General features: G+C 50.1%; 1 protein-coding gene across 2 annotated transcripts in view; it reads right to left on the minus strand.

Moving 5' to 3' along the window:
- SMCHD1 (structural maintenance of chromosomes flexible hinge domain containing 1) overlaps window positions 1–21,064 on the minus strand; it is a 3,133,956-nt gene that overhangs the window by 997,238 nt on the left and 2,115,654 nt on the right. For both annotated transcript variants that reach the window (XM_069620859.1, XM_069620860.1), the window contains exon 31: window positions 11,240–11,319. In XM_069620859.1, coding sequence (XP_069476960.1) covers window positions 11,240–11,319 — 80 coding nt within the window. The remainder of the gene's footprint in view (window positions 1–11,239; window positions 11,320–21,064) is intronic.

Consider the following 21,064-nt stretch of genomic DNA (forward strand, 5'->3'; position numbering starts at 1 on the left):
AGGGGTAACTCGAGCTCAAATTCGATACAAGAGTATCTCAACGACACTGAGTTGTACTGGGTGGAGGCAGTCCTACGAGAACCACTGAACGCACCAATAACGGAAACAGAAATATTGGACACAATAAAATCCCTCCCGAGCTCCAAAGCGCCGGGACCAGACGGGCTCACTGGAGAGTTCTATAAAGCACACGCGCTCACTGGAGAGTTCTATAAAGCACACGCGGCTATCCTGGCGCCTCTCCTGCTCCAAGTCTATGAAGAATCTGTTGAACGGGGCAGCCTCCCCCCTACGATGCGTGATCAACCTGGACAATAAAATTCTCGCAAAAATTCTCGCATCACGACTTCTCCCGGCTCTAGTAATGGGAGACCAAGCCGGATTCATTCCGGGTCGCAGCACTACCTTTGGCATTAGGCGACTGTTCGGTGTTATCGAGGCCATAGACCCGACACAACAAGCAATAGCAGTGCTTCTTGACGCTGAGAAAGCGTTTGACTCTGTGGAGTGGCCTTTCATGCTAGCAACGCTTACACAAATGGGCTTTGGCAAATTCTTCATTAAGTTAGTGTCACTGTTGTACAATGACCCCCGGTCTTACATCACTCTGGGCAACACTAGGTCCTCGGGCATAGCACTGGAGCGTGGAACAAGACAGGGATGTCCACTCTCTGCCCTGATCTTTGCCCTCATTATGGAACCCCTGGCGTCGCGACTGAGGGAATGTCAAATTCATAGGGGTCTTAAACTAGGTCCTCACAAACTGATTGTCTCCCTCTATGCCGATGACGTGATACTGTTTATTGGCAACCCCCAAGAAAACCTCAATCCCGTAATGCGTGAAGTAATAAAGTTTGGCCAAATGTCGGGCCTTACGATTAATCATTCCAAATCTGTAGCGTTTCCCCTGACCCCCAATACAGTCGAATTTGTAGATGATCACGGCTTCAAGTGGGAAAACTCAAGGGTGCGCTACTTGGGGATTTATATGTCTCGCAACCACCACGACATATATAGAGACAACTATGTGTCCGCGCTGAACGCCATCCAAGAACGGATACACAGGTGGAAGACGCTTCCGTTAACATTGTGGGGCAGAACCTCCTTGACGAAAATGGTCATACTCCCTAAGCTCCTGTATCTGTTCTCTAATATCCCGCTCCTACTCCCCAAAGCCTTTCTCCTGAAAGTCAAGTCTGCAGTCCTGGAACTTCTATGGGCAGGTAAACCTGCGCGCGTCGCGTATAACACCCTAGTTCTTCCAACGTCAAAGGGGGGGCTAGCATTACCAGACATAGAAAAATACTATTGGGCAGCCCAAGCTCATTTTTTGAGCTACTGGTATATGTCCCACTTCGTACGCCCACATGTGCAGGTGGAACGCGCCCTAGCCTCACCAGACCTGCTCAGTGCCATTATTATAAGTCAAATCCCAGTGCCACATAACTCGTTGAATACAGCACTGTCCACATATGCAATCTGGAAAACGATGGCTGTCAAATACGGCGTGACCGTAAGATATTCCCCCCTATTACCCATCAGACACATCCCGGGCATCCTACTCACGAATGAAAAAGTTTTCCTAATCTGGGCCGATAAAATAAATGTCCACTCCTTCGGGGACCTCTTCCCGGAGGGCACCTTCCTCACCCCACAAATGGCCAGGGACAGAGGGGGGAACACCTCCCTGGATATATTCCTTTATTTTAGATTACGCCACACCCTGCACAAACTGTTTCCTTCATTCCCAAAACAACCCCCCACATGGGATCTGTTACACAACACCATCCAGGCGCGGGGAGAGGGGAGGCTGGTATCGCGACTTTACAATTCCCTCGTGGCAGACACAGGAACACCTAATCCTAAAACACAGCAAAAATGGGAATCTGCCGTTCAGTCATCAATAAGCGCAGAAGACTGGTCTTATATCCTGCGCCAAACTCAAAAAGTCGCAATAAACACACGCTTTAAACTAATACACTTCAACTTTGTTCACCAAACATACTACACTCCAGTTAAGAAGCATCAACATCATCCAGAAGCCTCGACCCAATGCGAACGGTGCACGGCACCACACGCAGACTTCTTTCACCTAGCATGGGATTGCCCGGGAATTCAGCGCTTCTGGGTCTCAGTCTTACAAATAATTGCAGACATCATAGGGGAACGGGTGACCCCGCTGCCATTGGCGGCTCTTCTCGGCCTCACTAGACACCTACAACCCGCATCCCGTAAGCTAGCGTCACTCCTGCTGGTCCTGGCCCGAAGGCGAGTCGCCATGGCGTGGAGCCGCGGCCCTCTACCCAAAATCGAAGAATGGAAGAAAGACATAACATACTGCCAAGACGTAGAGAGTGAATTTATAAGAACCCTTCCTTTGCACGCTCGCCCCCCGGACATTTGGGGACCATACATCGCATATCTGCTAAATAGTACTGTATCATCTGATTCCGAAACCACTGGAGCGTGAAATGGGGCTTTGTGACTGAAGAACTAATGTATAATTTCGACCTGACTCGAGTCAGTTTTAAGCAATGAACGCATTGATACTTGTTTTGTTGACACGGGAGTGGTGGGGCGGCCTTGGCGGGAGAGCTCGTTAGTGGGTAACGTTATGTTATTCCTTTCTCTTGTTCTCTCCTTCACCTTCCTTTCCCCCTCTCCGCTTTCCCCTCCTTTTTTTCCCCCTTTGTTATTAAGAGGGTGCACCATGTTGGCGCACGTGTACTGATGATATGAAAAGTTCAAAAATAAAGTTTTAAAAAAAAAGAAGGGCAAACAATAACCCCACCAAATTAACTGCAGTTCCCAGCATCAGAGATAATCGCCTGCCACTGGGGTCAATGTCCTGCCAACCGTCCACCAACCGTTAAGCCGTGGGAGGGGAAATGAAAGCGGCTTAGAGGGCAGAGTCACTGCCACTGTGCTGGCCTCTGGAAGCCCCCCTGCCTCTTCCAGTGCGTGAGAAGCGCCTCTGCCCCTGCCTGGTCTGTGGGAGCTGTGCTCTCCTGCCATAGGGTACAGGGGGGACCGCACCTACAGCAGCTTGAGCTTTACAGATCTCGAGCATTCAGGTTTTAACACTCTCCCACTCTTCCCGAGGGGTCGGCCCAGCCGAGGGCTTAACTCTTTCGGACGACGAGCCAGAGTCGTCTCGATGACGTTGGCACTGGTGCTTCATTCGCTAGGAAGATGAAGAAAGACTTCTGGAATGTGACCGCGTCTTTGTTTTTCAACAATACTTTTCTTTCCCCTTTTCGTGTGTGGGCTCCGCCATCTCAGCCTCGGAAAACCAGACGAGTGACCGTGCCAGAGATTTGGATGGTGGTCGACCCACAGCAAGTTTCGAGGCTCTCTCACGGGTGTATTTGTACTGCATTTTCGCGCACAATGCACAGGCCTCCATTTCGTTACTCGCAACTAAGCAAAACAGACAAATGTCGTGGGGTTCGGTCATCGACATTTTGGAACGGCAATCAATGCACCTTTTGAAGCTGGAAACCCAGTGAGTAGACATGGCGGTCCAAGTTTTTTGTGAGAAAAATCGGACAATTTTGTCCCAAAAACCGTGAGTCAAGACTCTAGTTGTGTTCCTGATGCAGCGTGCAAGTGCACGGAAAAAATGGAACTGAAGCATGCAGCGTAGTGACGTAGTATATATAGAACGCCTAATGTCACGTCCAGAGCCGACTATCGAGCACTGAGTCAGACGGATCAAAGGCCGAGTAGAGGTCCACAACACTCTGTCAAAAAAGTTTCCAAGCAGCAGAGCTGCATGAGGATATCTACCAGATGAGGAATCTGCGGGAGAAAAGCAATCCTTTGAAGGCCTGGTTCAAGGGGGCAGGGCAGTGCTTCCCAGCCAGTTCCCTGCCATCTGCAGGTGCAGAGGAGGGCCATTTCCATACCTCTAGAATGGGACTTCTACTGGCACGTCTCCCTTTTGTGTGCTTCATCCAGAATGGCTGTCAATTGAAACTGAAAATTCGGTTTGAACAGAGGTGATAACCATAGAGGATCGGCTACCTCAGCCATTTGCCTCTGGAAAGATGCCAGAGACTTACTGAGAGTGGAGGCTGGAAGGATACCCAGCTCTGGGAATGTGTCCAGACCACTGGCTTCCTGAAGGTCAGCGGCCAGCTCATGGAAGTTTCACATTCCCTATGAAATTCCTTTGGGGAAGTCCCTCTTCTCTCTGGACAATAAAGGTTCCAAACCAAAGGGAACTTGTTATCCCTCTTTGTCATATATCTGTACATTTTTGGCATAAAGGGTTTGATAGAGAAAGGGGCATATTACAATGGATCCCCAGTGTCTACGATGCCGATGGGCGACGAAGTTGACTGAGGCTTCGATGTCCGGAGGCAGAGGATGTCAGTTCAGAACACTGTCACCCTCAGAGTCCAGGCCCGAGCCCGAAGGCGTGCCGTTACTCTGCCGGTCCCGCATCAGTGTCAAAGGCTACATCTTCTCCGAGGTCAAAACTATCGGCTGTCTCCACCAAGCCAAAGCTGCAGGCCTCATCATTAAGATCTCAAGCATCTTCAGGTGGAAAAAGGTAACTGAGCTGGCGCTTCCAGGAAATCCCTGGACCTGTGACTCCTTGTCTTCGACAAAGAAGAATAATGGTGGCAAAAGTTTCAATGGGTGAACAAAACCTTTTGCAGTGCTTTTACATCTTTGCCTTCTGATTGCACAGGCAAGGAAGGGTTTAGGGAGGAGGGATTTCGCCTCAGATCTGTGTCTTGATCCCCGCAACCTCACCCTTATCCTTGTGGACATAGGTGAAGATGTTCGCCCCCATACAAATAGGGCCTTCGGGTGCACAGACTGGCATGACATGCACTCTTTCGGTGTTGCGATCTTCGAATAAGTAGTGGAGACAAATCCTACGTGGATCCGATACAAACATACGCCTGCCGCAATCTGTGCAATTCTGATTCGACCACCAAAGCATTCATTGGGTTGGGTATAGTGTTGAAAAACCAACATATTTGAAGAAAGTGTCCCTGAAGCAAAAAGACAGCACAGAAAAAAGTAACTGAAGTCACAGGACGCGGCGCCTCTATATATACTGACCCCAACATCATGTTAGGGTCGGGCAGAGCCAATGCAGAACCCTCCTGGTGGCTGAAAAATTTCTGATTATCACCTGTACTGTGGATAGGGATATCAGATGACAAATCTGTGGAAGGAAGGAAGGAATCCAATAGAAGAACAAGTTACTTCTTACCTGGCAACGTTCTTTCGATTGGATGTTCCTCAAAAGTATTCCTCATCTTAGATGTATTCCATCCAGCTTTGCTGCTCTTTGGAAATTTTTTCGGCAGAGGGTGCCGTGCGTCGATGTCGTCGAGTCGATGGTCCCTCGAAGGCCTCCGTCGAGGGTGACGTCATCGGGTGTAGAAGTAGCACGCGCGGCGCCCGTTGGCCTCAGTTCTGTTTTTCCCCTCTTTTGTATCTGTGATCTTGTACTGTTTTTGTAGATTGTGCTGGCAGACAGGTATCAGCCTTGCAAGATTTGAGATGGCAATAACCCGGAAAAAATCTACAGAGGGGTAGGTTGGGAGGGCGATGAGGAATACGTTGGAGGAACATCCAATGGAAAGAACGTTACCAGGTAAGAAGTAATAGTTCGAGTGGATTGTGTCCTCCAACGTATTCCTCATCTTAGATAGGCTCCCAAAGCAGTATTTTGCATAGTTCCTCTGGAGGGGTCAGATTTTTTTTTTTTTTTTTTAAACTGCCCTTGGAGGGCAGAGTAAAGCACTGCTTTTCCAAAAGTTAGCTCCCTAGACTGGGAAGCATCCAGGTTATAGAGTTTTGAGAAGGTGTGAAGCGAAGACCAAGTTGCTGCTTGGCAAATGGACCTTATAGGGACACCTCTTTGAAGGGCTGTGGAAGAGGCGATGCCTCTGGTGGAATGAGCTCTTAACCCTTCAGGTGGATCTTTTTGTGCTAGTCTGTAGCATTCTGAAATGCAAAGCACGATCCAGCGCGAAATTTTTTTTGTTTTGTTACTGATTGACCCAGCTTTCTTCCAGTGTAGCCTATAAACAACTGGTTGTCCACTCTAAGTCTAGAAAGCCTAGAGATGTAAAAGCTTAAAGCTCTTTTTGGGTCCAGTCTGTGTAGTCTTTCTACCTCCTTAGAAGGATGAGGTGGAGGATAGAATGAGGGTAAAACAATTTTCTGATTTAAATGAAAATCCGATATTACCTTCGGTAAAAATGATGGTTTAACCCTCAACACAACCCTGTCCTTATGGAACACAGTATAGGGTGGCCCAGAAGATAGTGCCTGCAATTCGCTCACTCTTCTTGCTGATGTTAGAGCAACTAAAAATGCTGTTCAACATGTTAATAATCTTAATGGACACGTGTGCATAGGCTCAAAAGGGGCACACATTAAGAATTTTAATACCAAATTTAGATCCCAAATCGGTACTTGAAAAGGGTGACGAGGAAAGTGAGACCTTTTAAGAATTGTGTTATCAAAGGAATTTTGAAGTATGAGCATTCTTCCGATGAGCGCTTGAAGATGGAAAGCGCTGCAAGGTAACCTTTTATTGTTCCGATATTTAGACCTCTATGTGCTAGGGTCAGAAGGAAAGATAGTACTTCCGGAATAGAACATAGAAAAGGATCGACATTCTTTTCCCTGCACCAGTTGCAAAACCTTTTCCAACGGCACAGAGACTTTGTTGCTGGCCTTCTTGCCGAAAGCAACACCTCCATAACATCATCTGGAAGGTTCCAATCCCTGTATCTCAGCCTTTCAGATACCAAGCATGAAGGTTGAGTGTTCTGACCTCTGGGTGGAGAACCTGACCTTCCATTTAAGAGAGAAGGTTCTCTCTCTGAGGAAGACGTACTGGAGGACAGATGGCCATGTCTAGAAGGTCCGGATACCACGTTCTCCTGGCCCAATCCGGGGCAATTATGATCATGCGGTTCCCGAAGCGTCTCAGCCTCCTGATGACTTGAGGAATGACGGGGATCGGAGGGAACGCGTACAATAGTGGGAAATTCCATTCCACCACGAACCTGTCCCCCAGGGCTCCTCTCGGGGGAAATTCCCTTGAGCAATACCTTTCGCATTTTCAGTTGATTCCGGTTGCAAACAGGTCTACTTGAGGGGTTGCCCAAAAGGCAAAGATCTCTTGAATGACTTCCTGATGCAGTTCCCATTCGTGGGACACCGTGCTCTGCCTGCTCAGAGCATCTGCCGTCATATTCTCTTCCCCGGCTAGATGAATTGCCCTTAAAGAGATTCCCTCCTGAATCGCCCAATACCAGAGCTGCATTGCCTCTCTGCACAGAGGTAGTGACCCCACGCCTCCTCTTTTGTTTAGGTAGTGCATGGCCACTGTGTTGTCCGTCATTATCAGGACATTCTTTCCCCTGACGGATGGCAGGAAGGCCTTCAGCGCTAGTCTGATTGCCCTCAGATCTAAAAGGTTGATATGTAGTTTGGACTCCGATGGAGACCAACGACCGCTGATTGTCAAATCGTTGGCATGAGCTCCCCACCCCAGGAGTGAGGCGTCCGTCACTACTGTGATCTCTGGCCATGGTTGCCAAAAGGGTTCTCCTTTTAGTATGTTCTCTGTACAGGTCCACCATAAAAGGTCTTGTCTGACCTTGTTCGGAATCTGAAGAAGATCTGTCATTTGACCCGAGAACTGGGACCACTGAGTCTTTAGGGCCCATTGAAGGGATCTCATCCTCAAGCGTGCCTCTGCCACCAGAAAAATGCAGGATGCCATGAGGCCGAGCAACCTTAAAAAGTCGTAAGCCTGGAGATTCTGGGCATTTTGGAATTTGGAAACCATCTGAAGAATGTCTTGAGCCCTCGACTTGGGAGGCAAGCTCTTTCCCAAGGATGTGTCTAATACAGCTCCTATGTACTGAAGCTGTTGGGAAGGTGTCATCTGTGACTTCTTGAAATTGAGGGAGAAGCCCACTTTGTGGAGGAAGTGGCAGGTGACTTTCAGATGACCCAGTGCTTGCTCGGCAGAGTGCGCTCTGATCAACCAATCGTCCAGGTAGGGTAGACATGAATCCCCCATCTCCTGAGGTGCGTTGCCACCACTACCATTAACTTGGTGAAGACACTTGGGGCGGAGGTCAACCCGAATGGCAGGACTCAAAACTGATAGTGTGAGTCACCAACTACGAACCTCGGGTATTTTCTGTGTTTGAGATGAATCGGCACATGGAAATAAGCATCCTGGAGGTCCAATGACATCAACCAGTCCTGGAGTTGAACAACCTGAAGGATCTGAGAAAGGGTAACCATCTTGAACTTGTCCTTCCTGAGGAACTTGTTCAAGTTTCCTAAGTCCAAGATGGGTCTCAGTCCTCCGTCCTTTTTGGGGATCAAAAAATACGGGGAGTACCAACCCTTGTTCCTCTCCGCTGCAGGTACTGGTTCTATAGCACCTTTCTCCAGCAGGGTTAGAACTTCATGCTGTAGGAGCGGGTTTGAAAGTTTCAACGGGTGTCTCCCTGGTGGGTTGCTTTGAGGTTGCTTTAGAAAAGGAAGGCAATAGCCTTGGGCTATTATTTCTAGAGCCCAAACATCTGAAGTAATGGCTCGCCACTCTTGCAGATGCTGCGACAGCCTGCCTCCCACAGGTGTTTTGTGGTGCAAGTCCTCAAAGCAGGTTTGTGGCGGATGTTGCAGCTGCTGATGGCAAAGAGGCTTCAGCTGGAGCTGGTTTAGCACGTTTTCCTCGTCCACCACAAGTGGCCTTTCTTTGGCCCCTTTGACTGGCCATTCGTCCCCTCCATGATTGCCATTGCGCACGAAAAGGATGAGGTTGCCTAATAGCAGCTCCTAAAGATCTGGCCGCTGCTTTTGAGGTTTGCAACCTCTCAAGGCTCTCGTCAGCCTTGTTGCCAAAAAGGTGAGACCCGTCAAAAGGCATGTTCAGGAGATGGTTCTGTACATCCGGTGCAAAACCCGACTTCCGTAACCCCGCAAACCTTCGCATTACCGTGCTAGTGCCCCTGGACCTGCTTACACTATCCGCAGTGTCCAATCCAGACTGAAGGGATTCCTGCATGGCCTCCTTTCCATCTCCAACGATGGCTAGGAAACCTTCCCTTTCTTCCCCTTCTGGTATGTGCTCCGCCACCATTGCGATGCACTCCCACAGAGTGTATGAAAATTTTGCCAAGGCACATGTGGAGTAGAAAGATTTTATTGCCATGCTCCCGGCTGAAAATACCTTTCGTGTCCAACCATCCACACGCTTATCGTCCCTGTCTGGAGGGATAGACGGGTACGCAAGTTTGTTGGAAGCTGTGGCTGCCTGTATGACCAAACTCTCGGGAGTTGGATGTTTTGACAGATAGCCGGGGTCGCTACTGGCTGGGCGGTATTTTGATGTTAGGGATTAATTCACCGGAGGAATAGAATCCGGAGTTTCCCAATTCTTGGCCACCCTGTTTTGTAAGGCTACATGAAAAGGTAAAACTGGGTCTTCAGTAGGACCATGATCCAATATGTCTGTCAAATCGTCCTGGACGAATTGGGCTGTTGGTTTGGCCCATCCCAAGTAGTCTACCACCTTGGTCATTAATTGACGATAAGATGGACTGGCATACTCTCCTGGATCTGGTCTACCAAAATCATTCTCAGGAGAGGAATCAATGCCACTTGCATTGTGCAAAGACTCCACCAAATCCCTCATTCTGCTTTCCTCTGAGATCAAGCATTCTGGGACATTTGGGGTGCCATACTCCAATCCAAAACGTACATTTTCCTCCTTGGATCTCTCCTGTTCCTCAAAAATTGAGGTCAAGGATTTGAAAAACTCCTTTCTAGGGAGAGGCTTGAAAACCTTCTCTGGGAGAGGAGGAGGAAAAGGTGTAGTACCAGGCTCTGAAGGAATTACATGTTTTTTTTAACTTTTTCCTTCTCTTTTTCTGGCTGCCCTGGCTTGTTTGGAACCTTTGGCGCCGAGGGTTTCGGCGTCGCCGTCGATAAAGGCGCCGACGGCGTCGATGACATCGTGGTCGTCGACAGGGTCTGCTTCGAGGGCGTCGAGGCGGCCTTCGACAGTTTCTCTTTCGAGGTGTGAAAGGTTTCGGACGGCGTCGGTGACCTCGAGTGGTCGACTCGACTCGAGCGTTTTTTGCTCTGCGTCCTGGAAGGTTTCCTATTCTTCCTTTTACGATCTCCCGGGCTCGAGGGGGCGCGAGTGTCGGAGCGATGACGCTCCCTGCCAGCTTCCAAAGAAGGCGCAGACCGAGGCTTCGCTATCTCAAACACCTCCATCATTTTGACCCTAAATGCTTCCCACTCTTCGGAAGACGAATGTTTTGTGGGGCATTTCATTTTCGGAGACTCGTCTGACGACGAAGTGGAGGGAGATCTATGGCGTCGTTTCTTCGACTTCGACGAAGACGATGAGCGATGAAAATCGCTTCGAGATCTGGATCTATGCCTTTCGCGTCGAGGAGATTTTTCCCCATGGGGTCTCGTCTCGATGCTAGAGGCTTTCCGATCCTTCCGACCTACCTGTAGCTTTCCTCTCCTTTCTCGCAAGGCCTTTCCCATCATCGCCTGACACTTCGAACAGGCCTCCATGTCGTGGCCTTCCCTGAGACACCACAAACACTCGCGGTGCGGGTCCATGATCGACATTTTTGAGCCGCACGACTTGCATTTCTTAAAACCCGATCTCGGGGTCGTGGTTGGCGTCGATGACGAGGACATAATTACTTCTCGTAATATTATATTTCCTGACAGAACTCGAGGCGCGCTGAATGTCCGAAAAAACGTACTGCGGAAAAACGGAACTGAGGCCAATGGGCGCCGCGCGTGCTACTTATACACCCGATGACGTCACCCTCGACGGAGGCTTCGAGGGACCATCGACTCGACGACATCGACGCACGGCGCCCTCTGCCGAAAAAATTTCCAAAGAGCAGCAAAGCTGGATGGAATAAATCTAAGATGAGGAATATGTTGGAGGACACAATCCACTCGAAAGAGAGGTGTAACAAAACACACAATATAAACGAGTTAGCACATATTTGCTCCACCCCCAGTAAATTATTTCAACTAATGCCAAACAGGCCCTTAAGGGTATATATTGCAGCAGCAAGCAGCACACATGTCTGTCAGGGAACTAAATCCACAAAGGGTTAATAAAGCAACATCTAACAACAGCAAACAACTTCTGTAGACAAAAAAATCTAGGTTAATGAATTCTGCCCAAACCTACCTAGGAGCAGAAAGGTTAATCACACCAAAGTTTGCTCTTCCATTTTCATCCGTTTTGTGCTGTTGATTTGAAGGAACGATCTGTCAAAAAACAAAGAGTCAAAGGCAAAATGTAAAACATGATGTCAATTTATTTGTAATTACAATGTATTACAATTTAACCAGAAAAAGAAAATTGGTTGTACAAATAGAAGGAACAAGTTACTTACCGGTAATTATTGTTCTCCAGCATGGTTCTGGCATGGATTCACATGCTCATGAATATTCCCTGTCGTCAGGCTGGGAATCCTCTGTAAAAGAAAAACAGTTTCACTTTCAAAACTGTATTTCTACCATAAACCAATCACTGTCCTCTGGGTCATTCTGCCCCAAGCCCATGACAGCCCTCTCCCAAGCCCATCCTCTGGCGGTCATCTTCAGATTTGGTAAGCACCTAAAATGGTAGTATGACCAAAAAGAGCCACAGAGGGGAAGGAGGGAGGGTGAGCATGTGAATCCATGCTGGAGAACAATAGTTACAGGTAAGTAACTTGTTCCTTCTCCAGCATGGGGTCTGGCATGGATTCACATACTCAGGAATAATGAATAAACAGCAGTACAAAATTACACAACCACAGGAGGTGGAAAGGATCAACAGAAACAGTTCACCCGTCACTCTGGAACAGACTCACTGCAAGTGAACAGGTTGCACAGCAATGCTTGGCCGACTCTGGACTCGCTGTCGAAGCAGTAGATCTTCGTGAAGGTGTGTGTGGACCTCCACGTAGCAGCCCTGCAGATGTCCATCAGGGGTACACCAGCCAGGAACACTGTCATTGCAGCGATTGCTCTAGTGGAATGGGCTCTCGGACGGCCGGGCAGTGGTCTGTTCACCAACCGATGATAGTGCATGATGGAGCCGGAGAGCCACCTTGAGATGGAAGCCTTGGACAAAGCCTTCCCGTGGTTCACAAGACCAAAGTTCACGAACAGCTCAGAAGTCTTTCAAAAACTCTTTGTGCGTGCCACGTAGAAGTTCAGGGCACGAGCAACGTCCAGCAAGTGCAAGACCCTCTCAGCCAGAGACAAAGGTTTTGGAAAAAAAACAGGTAACATCAAAGGTTCGTTAAGGTGGAATTCCGAGGGAACCTTCGGCATGAAAGAGTGGTGCGTCCTCAGCACCACCCTCGATTCATGGGAAGACCGGTATGGCTGTTTGCAGGACAGGGCCTGTATCTCACCCACCCTGCTGGCAGAGGTGATGGCCACAAGGAAGGCCGTTTTCCACAAGAGGAACTTTGAGGAACTCCTTGACGAGCCGATGGGACCAAAGTGAAGACCTTCCTGGAGACCTGGTGTAGCGGCGGTTAACCGACAGAAGTACTTTGATCGAGGCTTGGGCCAGTCCAGCCTTGGCCAAGGATAGCAAGTACGGAAGAATCTATGGGGCCGTGACCCTCAAAGGGGTAAACTTCTGCGACCCAAACCACATAGCGCAACGCTTCCACTTGTGACTGTAACACACTCCAGAGTCGATGAGGCCCTGCCTGCATTCCACCGGCTACTCTTATCCTTCAAACTCTAGGGCTGCAGGAGCGAAGTGTTAGGCAGAAAGCTGTGCAGTTCCCTTAGGGACCACTGCAAAAAGTTTAAGACTACAGGAGTTAGCAGTAAACCCAATTGGTAGCAGTCTGCACCAGCCAGATTTACCTGGTAGCTGTTGCTGAGCAGTCAGACCTCTCTCACGACGAGTTAGGCAGTATATAGAGTGTACACCATAGGGCTAAAAATACAGTAGCACAAGCAAACACTGACCAGAGCTTTGGTATAAAAGTATATAATTATTTAATTAAAAACACACTTTGTAAAAATACACTGGCACATATATGTCAAGCAAGTACAAACACAGTCACTATAAGTATATACACCTCCCTAGTTAATTATTCGACAAGTCTAGGTTTAAGACACCACTTATTTAGCAAAACAGAGGTGAGCGCGTAACCGTAGATGGCACTCCAATAATTTGTTTAAAAAGGGAGAGAAAAGGCAGAATAGGAAAAACACACAGTACCAACACTTAAGAAACCGCAGCAAGTCAAGAAAGGCAGGGTCTACTGTAGAGCAAAAAGGTCATAGGCCAGGCCCACTCGGGGAGAGAGCCAGGCGGAATGTGCCCAAGATCACACAGTGGAAATGCACTCAAAGTATTTGCAGCAAAGTCAAAAGAGGTTGGATCAAGTCAGAAAGGTAATGTTAACAGGTCCGAGGTCACCCCAGGATAGAGAGTCAAGGATTTACGGGACACCTTGGACAGTCTATTGCAAGGGAGACCAGGCGGGACACAGTACCTGAAATGGTGAGAAAGCTCCAGCGGGGATAGTTGTTCCTGGCAGCGGGTGCAAGTTGGGGCTTCGTCCAGAGGAAGAGAGGATCTCGACGTGGAGGAAAGCTGGAGGTCGTTGCACTGCCAGGGAAGAAACCACCCGCAGAGTTTCCCGGTTAAAAGGTACAACCCTTTTATTCGTGGTAGTGGTGAAGCGTGGCTATCCGGCCGCCGGGGTGCTTGGCACGGGCGATTCGACCACGAGAAGATCCAGGAAGGCGAAAAAGGCAAACTGGTTGGTCCCACCAGCTCAAAGGGAAGAAGACTCTCCTGGAAGAAGATCTCCTCTATCGTCGGGGAAGTGGTGAGTTCGTACAGGAGGGCTCCACCGGTGGCGTCGTCGTCGTAGATGGCTCAGCTTCTCCCCTCTTTGGAATCTTTAGGTCCTGTGGCGACTTCTGAAGTTCCAGTTCCCAAAGCCCTGCTTTTATGCAGCAAAACCCCCATTCATCAGCCTAGCTGTCACTCAAACATGTCAAGTGGTGAGACGGGCGGCTCACCACTGGGCCAATCACACAAGAGTGCGACTTGAGTTGCCAAAGCAACTCAGTCCAGGGTGCCTAATCCCCCTCCCACACATCCTGTTGACCCCAGACAGAGTGGCACCATTTGGAGGGCTTCTGTGGAGAAGCCTGCCAAAAAGTGGAACAAAGGGCTCGACTTGGGTTGGAGTTTCAGAGGCGAACACAAACGCCATTTTAAAACCGAGTCCTGGCAAAAAGACCCAACCGGGGAATAAATATTAAATAAATAACCCGGCGGTATCTTTAACATTGCAACAAAAAGTGGTACGTTTAAAATGAATGGGAAAATCCCATAGGAAATATTCCGGTGGAATATTTCGCATGGTATCCACTGGCATCAGCCAGAAACTCGACAAGTGGGGACTGGACAGTGCCCCCTTGGAAAACAGACCTAGGGGCAATCGAATTACCCCTACCAGTACTTCCACAATATGATGGTTTGTACTGGTTCTGTTCACAATTTAAGACTTGTAAAGCTAATGGTGACTTTACATGCCCTGGGAGACAGTAGTCAGTCCCAGGGTATGGAGTCTATGTTTGGGAGTCACTATGACACCCCTGTGTTACTGCACTGAGGGTGCTGTGTAACACATATACCAAAAACACATGAAGCCCTATGGAGTACAAGAACCCATAGCCCATAAAACACATTACAAAGTCAAAGGACATTCTGAAATCATGCCTAAGAGTGGGAGAAAAAGAGTCTCACTCTTAGCAGGAGAAAAAAATAAACCCCAAAAATCCAGCAAAGCTGCTGGGGGACTCACTAGGTTTGGGAAATTAGCCTTTAAAGAGAATTCTCCCTAAAACGAAGCACTTCGGTTGAGCAATCCTGGGTCGTGATGCAGGATTGCGCCTCCTTCTCTGGTGAGAATATCCGGGACCACTGGCAGCTTGAGCGGAGGTGACGTTGACAGACTGAGAAGGCCCGGGTACAAAATCTGCCTCGGCCATGCCGGGGCGATGAGTATCATCCTGCACTGACACTGTTGATGACTTGTAGCAGGAGAGGCAACAGAGGAAACGTGTACAGAAACATCCCTTCCTATGGGAAAGAGAACGCGTCCCCCAGGCTCCTCAGCTGATGGAATCTGCTGGCATTTGGAGTTTGCCGCTTTTGCAAACACTTAGATCTGGGGCCTGCCCCACTTGGTTAAGATGTGGTCCACTTGGTCCTGCCGAAGTTCCCACTTGTGGCAAGAGCGCAACTCCCTGCTGAGGGAGTCTGCAATGGTGTTCTTGACACCCTCTAGGTGAAGGGGCACCTTTCTTGTCCGACGGCCCAGCCCACAGTTCCTGCACTTCCTTTGAGAGGGCCAGGGAGTGAGTGCCCCCTTGTTTCCCGATGTAGATCATGGTGGTGTTGTCCGTGAAGATCCTCACCGTCTTGCCCTTCGGAGACGGAAGGAACGACTTGAGGGGCCAGAACACTGCCCGCAGGTCCAGGATGTTGACATAGAAATCCTTTGCCTCCGGTAGCCACAGGCCTCTGGCGTAAAGGCATCAGGTGTGGGCTCACGAGCCTTGCAGGAAAGCGTCCGTCGTGACCGTCTCATGGAATGGAGAGTTCTGGAACCCTGTGCCAGAGGCGATGTTGGAGCGGTCGCCCCAACACCTTATCGCCCAACGGAACTCGTCATCCAGAGTGATCTTTTCCGCAAAGTTTCCCGACACCTGCACCCAGCAGCATCCAGGAACTCCCGAAGAGGTCGCATCTGTTACCTGCAGAGCCAGATGAGGTAGATGCATGACGACATCATGCCGAGCAACGACTTTATGGCCTGCACCGTGGCCGTCTTCATCGGCAACAGCCGCTGCACCTTCCCCTGAATGGCTGCTACCCTCTACTCCGACGGCGAAGTTGGCAGGACACAATATCGAGCCCGACTCCCAGGAACAGCGCATTCTGCGATGGTGTCCAGCAGGAATTTGGATAAATGATGGAGAATCGCAGATCTGTCAGCAGCTTGACGGCCGCCTCCGTGTGTCCGATGGCCAACTCCCACAAGATGGACCGTATGAGCCAGTCATTGAAGTACGGGTATACGTGAATCCCTGGTAGACACATATGGGCCACTACCGGTGAACACTCTGGGGGCCGATTCCAAGCAGAAGGGTAGGGCCTTGAACTGGTAGTGCTGTCACTGTACTACAAAGAGCAGAAACTTGCGGTGCCTCCTGTGAATGGGGACGTGGAAGTAGGCGTCCTCTGGGTACAGCAACGTCAAGAAATCCCCTCTTTCCAGTTGGCCGAGCACATGCTGCAACGTGACCATCATCAATTTCTGAGACTTGAGGTACTTGTTTAGACCTTGCAGGTCTAGCATGGCCTCCAGCCCATTCTTCTTTCTTACCAAGAAGTATCTGGAGTAGACTCCGGAGCCCCAGGGTCGCTTGGGAACCAGCTCTATTACCCCTTTTCGCAGCATGGCCCGTACTTCCTCCAAGAGCCGAGTCATGTGCTGCTCCTGACGGGCCAGCAGCGGGATCCGTGGACACCTGTGCTGAAATTCCAGAGTATGTCCTTGGGCGAGAGCGTCCAGCACCCATCTGTCGGTGGTGATCTTTTCCCACTCGCTGCCGAACCTCGTCAGCCGCCTCCCACCATGGTGCACGGTGGGGCCCCAACACCTTGGCCGGTTCAGGCTTGCTTCGGTGCCCTGCCTTGCTGGCGACGACAACGTTGACCTCCATAGGCCTGGGAACAGCCTCTGTGGGCTTCTTGAGAAGTGGATCTGGAAGGCTGACGGTACAAGGAGGAGAAACCTATCAACGGCCTGCCCGACTTTCCTCTGGAAGAACAAAAGGAAGAGCAGTTTTGTTTGAGTGTGCTCAGGACACGAGCCGTCTCTGTGTCTGCCTTGATGGCCTGTAGGGACTCGTCGACGGCCCTTCCGAAAAGGTTATCTCTGTTGAAAGGCATGTACAGTACCTTCATTTAGACCTCCTGGTGGAAATTGTGGCCTTCAATCAGCCTTGGCGACGAAGGCAGACACTGTTCCCCATCTGGCGGAATCCGTGCAGGCAACGTCCAGCGCCACTGTGATGGCATGATCCGACGCCATCTCCCCTTCCTGGAAGAGGTTGATTGCCTCCATCCTCTTGTTGTCGGAGACAAACTCCAGAATAGGCCCCAGCTTATACCACAGCGCCCTGTCGTACCTAGCTAAGATCGCCAGTGCATTGGCCACCTTGATGGCGGACGCTGCGGTATAGATTACCTTCCTCCCCATGGCGTCCAACTTCTTACCCTCTCTGTCCGGAGGGACTGAAGACGAGTTAGATGACCGCTTCCTCGCGGTCGCCGAAACCACCGAATCCGGCGATGGTGTCGACCTCAGGCACTTGGGTGCGGATTCCGGTACCAAGTACTTCTTTTCCAGACTTTGTCGCTTGGCTGGAGCCGTGCAATGGTTCTTCAAGAGGGCTAGGCCCTCCTCCCACATGTCGTCCAGGAGGGGTGCCACCATGATTGTCTTCCTCTTGGCCTCGTGCTTCTGGTACAGGAAACCCTCATTCCTGGTCTCCTCGGGAACGAGCTGGAACAGCTTGGAGGCTTTGGCGATCATAGAATGGATCAATCCCACCTCATCTGGTGGGGACGCCCTAGACTGTGGGGACCCGCTGCCCGCTCCGACGATATCATTGCCATGTTCGATCATTGTGGCTGGATCTGTCACCGTATCCAGGTATGCTGGGGAAGATGGGACCCGACACGGGTGCGGAGGCTGAAAAGGGGGCGTCAGATGGTGCTTTCTTAACTTCGTCAGCGGTTGCTCGGGGGCCTGGGGGACCGTTGGAAATGACCCTGTGGCATACACTTCTGGATCTCCGACACCAAGGTGTGGAAGGTAGATAGGATGTCCGGAGACACATCCCTTGGCAGAACTGGTGTGATCAGAACACTGGGCGCTGTGCCCTGGTCGCAGTCACCCTCGTCCTCTTCCACATCCTCGTGGACCATGTGCAGAGACTCCACATCCTCGTCTGTGGATTAAATTTCCATGGCTTGAGCCCCAGCCTGGGATTGATCCGGGGCCGCCCTGCCCACCCTTATTTCCACCCTGAGGGGTTGTAATTGGGTTCCGAGGGGTTGTCCCCTTCTCCGGAGTGCTGGCAGACATTGTCAAAGTCGCCACGGTGGCTTCTCGCCTCGGAGGGAGGGATACCTTCAGCGCTGTGGCAGCTACCCTCTCCAGGTCAGCCCCTTTAGCTGTCAAAAGAGCAGCCGCCACCAGCTCTATCGTAGAAAAAGATTTTTCTTGTGCCACCTTGGCCTTCTTGGGCAGCTCAGCCTTCTCCTCTGTCCGCAGATTCTCTTGCTTCCCCCAAAGCTTAGCCTGGTTTGACGCCTTTCTCTTCGAGGAGGAGCTTGATTGCCAACTGGCAATGGAGGCGGAGGATGATGTCTATCGCACCCTGCCTGCCGTGGAACCCGCTTCAGCGGTGACCCCGTAGGACACAGACTTGCGGTGCTTGGACTTATCTTGGGCCCCCACAGATGCAGTGCCCTCACAGGACATAGAAGCCCGTTTCTCTGACTGACCGGCCTTGGGTGAGGCATGCCCCTGCACAGGGCATGGAGCAAAGGCCTTGGTGTTCAGCCATGCCACCAGTCTACTGTGCCTGTCCTTTATCGTCTTCTTGGAGAATATACAGCAAATCTTGCAATCCTCTTTCTTGTGGTCCGGTTGCAGGCAGTAGAGGCATTGTAGGTGATTGCCCTCCAAAAACACAATCCGGAGTCTGCACTTGGGGGAAGGGCTTGAAGAGGAATCCCGCTTTCAGCACATGGAGAGAAGAACATTCAAGTTTGTTTGGAACAAAAATAGAACCTTTTCCTGCAAAAAAAAAGAAAAATATAGAAGTAGCTTGCAGCACAAAACTCGAACACTCCCAACACTGAAGCATGTGGTAAAAATATGAAGATAGCTGCCAGAGGAGGGGCTTAGGGAGAGGGCTATCATTGGCTGGGGGGCAGTATGACCCAGAGGACAGTGATAGGTTTATGGGAGAAAAACATTTTTGTAAGTGAAAGCAAAACTGTTTTTCTTTTACAGAGGATTCCCAGCCTGACAACAGGGAATATTCATGAGCATGTGAATCCATGCCAGAGCCCATGCTGGAGAAGTATGCACTTGAAGAAGGCAACCAAATTACATTGGACACTAGTTCTACATCCACCAACACCTGCAACATTTAAAATGAAATGACGCCAAACAGCAGGTATGTTTAAAAATGATGTTGGGTAAAGTAAAAAAAAAAGTTCCTCAGACAAAACTAAAAGGGGGACAGTTAGATCTATCTAGATCTATCATAGATATCAAACTGAGAAGAAAGGGGAGGGGGACGCTCGAGAGTCGGCAACCAAGGTGGCCGCCAGCATTTGAGCTCTGTATGGAACACGGCAGAGGAGGGGTCCTGTATATGTCAGCCTTATTAATCTACAACCCGCAGCAGAGCGCCTCGGAGGATGCAGACTCAATCTCCCCAAAAGGCGACTAAAAAGCGGAGCCGATTAGGGCGGGCGTGACCGCTACAAGATCAGGCCGGCCTCCCGCGGTGAAAGAACCCCGCCCCTGATCGGCCTAAGACAGCGAGGACTTGGTGGCTAGATGGGATGGCCTGGGGTCTTAACGAAGGGGACAGAAGCACGGAGGCGGCTTCTCGAGGTGGGGGAGCCTCAGAAGGGAGACCAAGGTCACCAAAGTAGTGCTAGGGAGAATTCTCTTAAAAGGCTAATTTTCCTTACCTATAGAGTCCCCCAGCAGCTTTGTTGGATTCAAGGGGTTTATTGTCTTCTCCTACTAAGAGTGAGACCCTTTTTTCCCACTCTTAGACAGATTGCTTATGTGTTTATGGTCTATGGGGTTTTCTCACCCTCATAGGAATCATCTTTTTAACATGTGTGGTACACAGCACCCTCTGTGCCGTACCACTGGGGTGTCGTGGCGACCCCCAAACAGACTCCATACCCTGGGACTGACTACTGTCTCCCAGAGCATGTAAAGTTACCATTGACTTTACTAGTCAATAGTTATGAACAAAACCAGTACAACCCATCTTACTATGGCGGTACTGGGAAGGATTAATAGTTTTTCTCTAGTGTTCATTTTCGAGGGGGTACCGTACAGTCCCTCTCTCAAAAGTTTCTGGCTGGTGGCAGTGACTTCTACCATAAACATTTGACCGCAAATATTTCCCTATGGGATTTTCCCATTGTTCGAGGCTACCACTTTTACTGACAGCCTCTAACATGCCGCCAGTTTATTTTTATATTAACTTTACTCTGGTAGGTTTTTATTGCCAGAACTTTAATAATATTTCTTTCTCGTGTCTTTCTCTATAAACCTAACCCAGGTCGGGGATCCTATGTTCCGTCTTTTGGCGGGCTTCTGCACAGAATCCCTCCTCTCGGCGCCACCGAGTCTGGGGTAGACAGGATGTGTGGGAGGGGGAGTAGGCACCCTGGACCGGGTTGCCTACGCAACCCAAGTCGCACTCTGCCCTGATAGGCTGGAGGGTTCTCCCGCCAGGAGAGCCCCCCCACTGTGTGAGTGACAGCTAGGCTGTATGAATGGGGGTCTTGCTGCATAATAGCAGGGTCCTGAGGACTGGAGGACAAGACGTCGCCACTGGAACTAAGAAACCGAAGAGGAGAGAAGCTGAAGACATCTGCAACGACTGAACCACCGGTGAAGCCTGGTGCATCCAGATCCTCACCACCTTTCTCCAACGACTTGAGAAGATCTTCCTCTGCAAGAGTCTTCTTCCCTTGAGCTGGTGGAGCCAACCAGTTCGCCAATCGCCTTCCAGGACCTGCCTTGGTCGAATCGACAGTGCCAAGCACTAGGAGACCGGATAGCCAGGCACCCGTCCACCAGGAACGCGATTTAAAGGAGCGTACCTTTTATTCGTCTTAGCAGCACCGCGGCTGGTA

The sequence above is a fragment of the Ambystoma mexicanum genome, chromosome 5q, assembly GCF_040938575.1.
Source record: "Ambystoma mexicanum isolate Mex_15411 chromosome 5q, UKY_AmexF1_1, whole genome shotgun sequence".
Lineage (NCBI taxonomy): Eukaryota > Metazoa > Chordata > Amphibia > Caudata > Ambystomatidae > Ambystoma > Ambystoma mexicanum.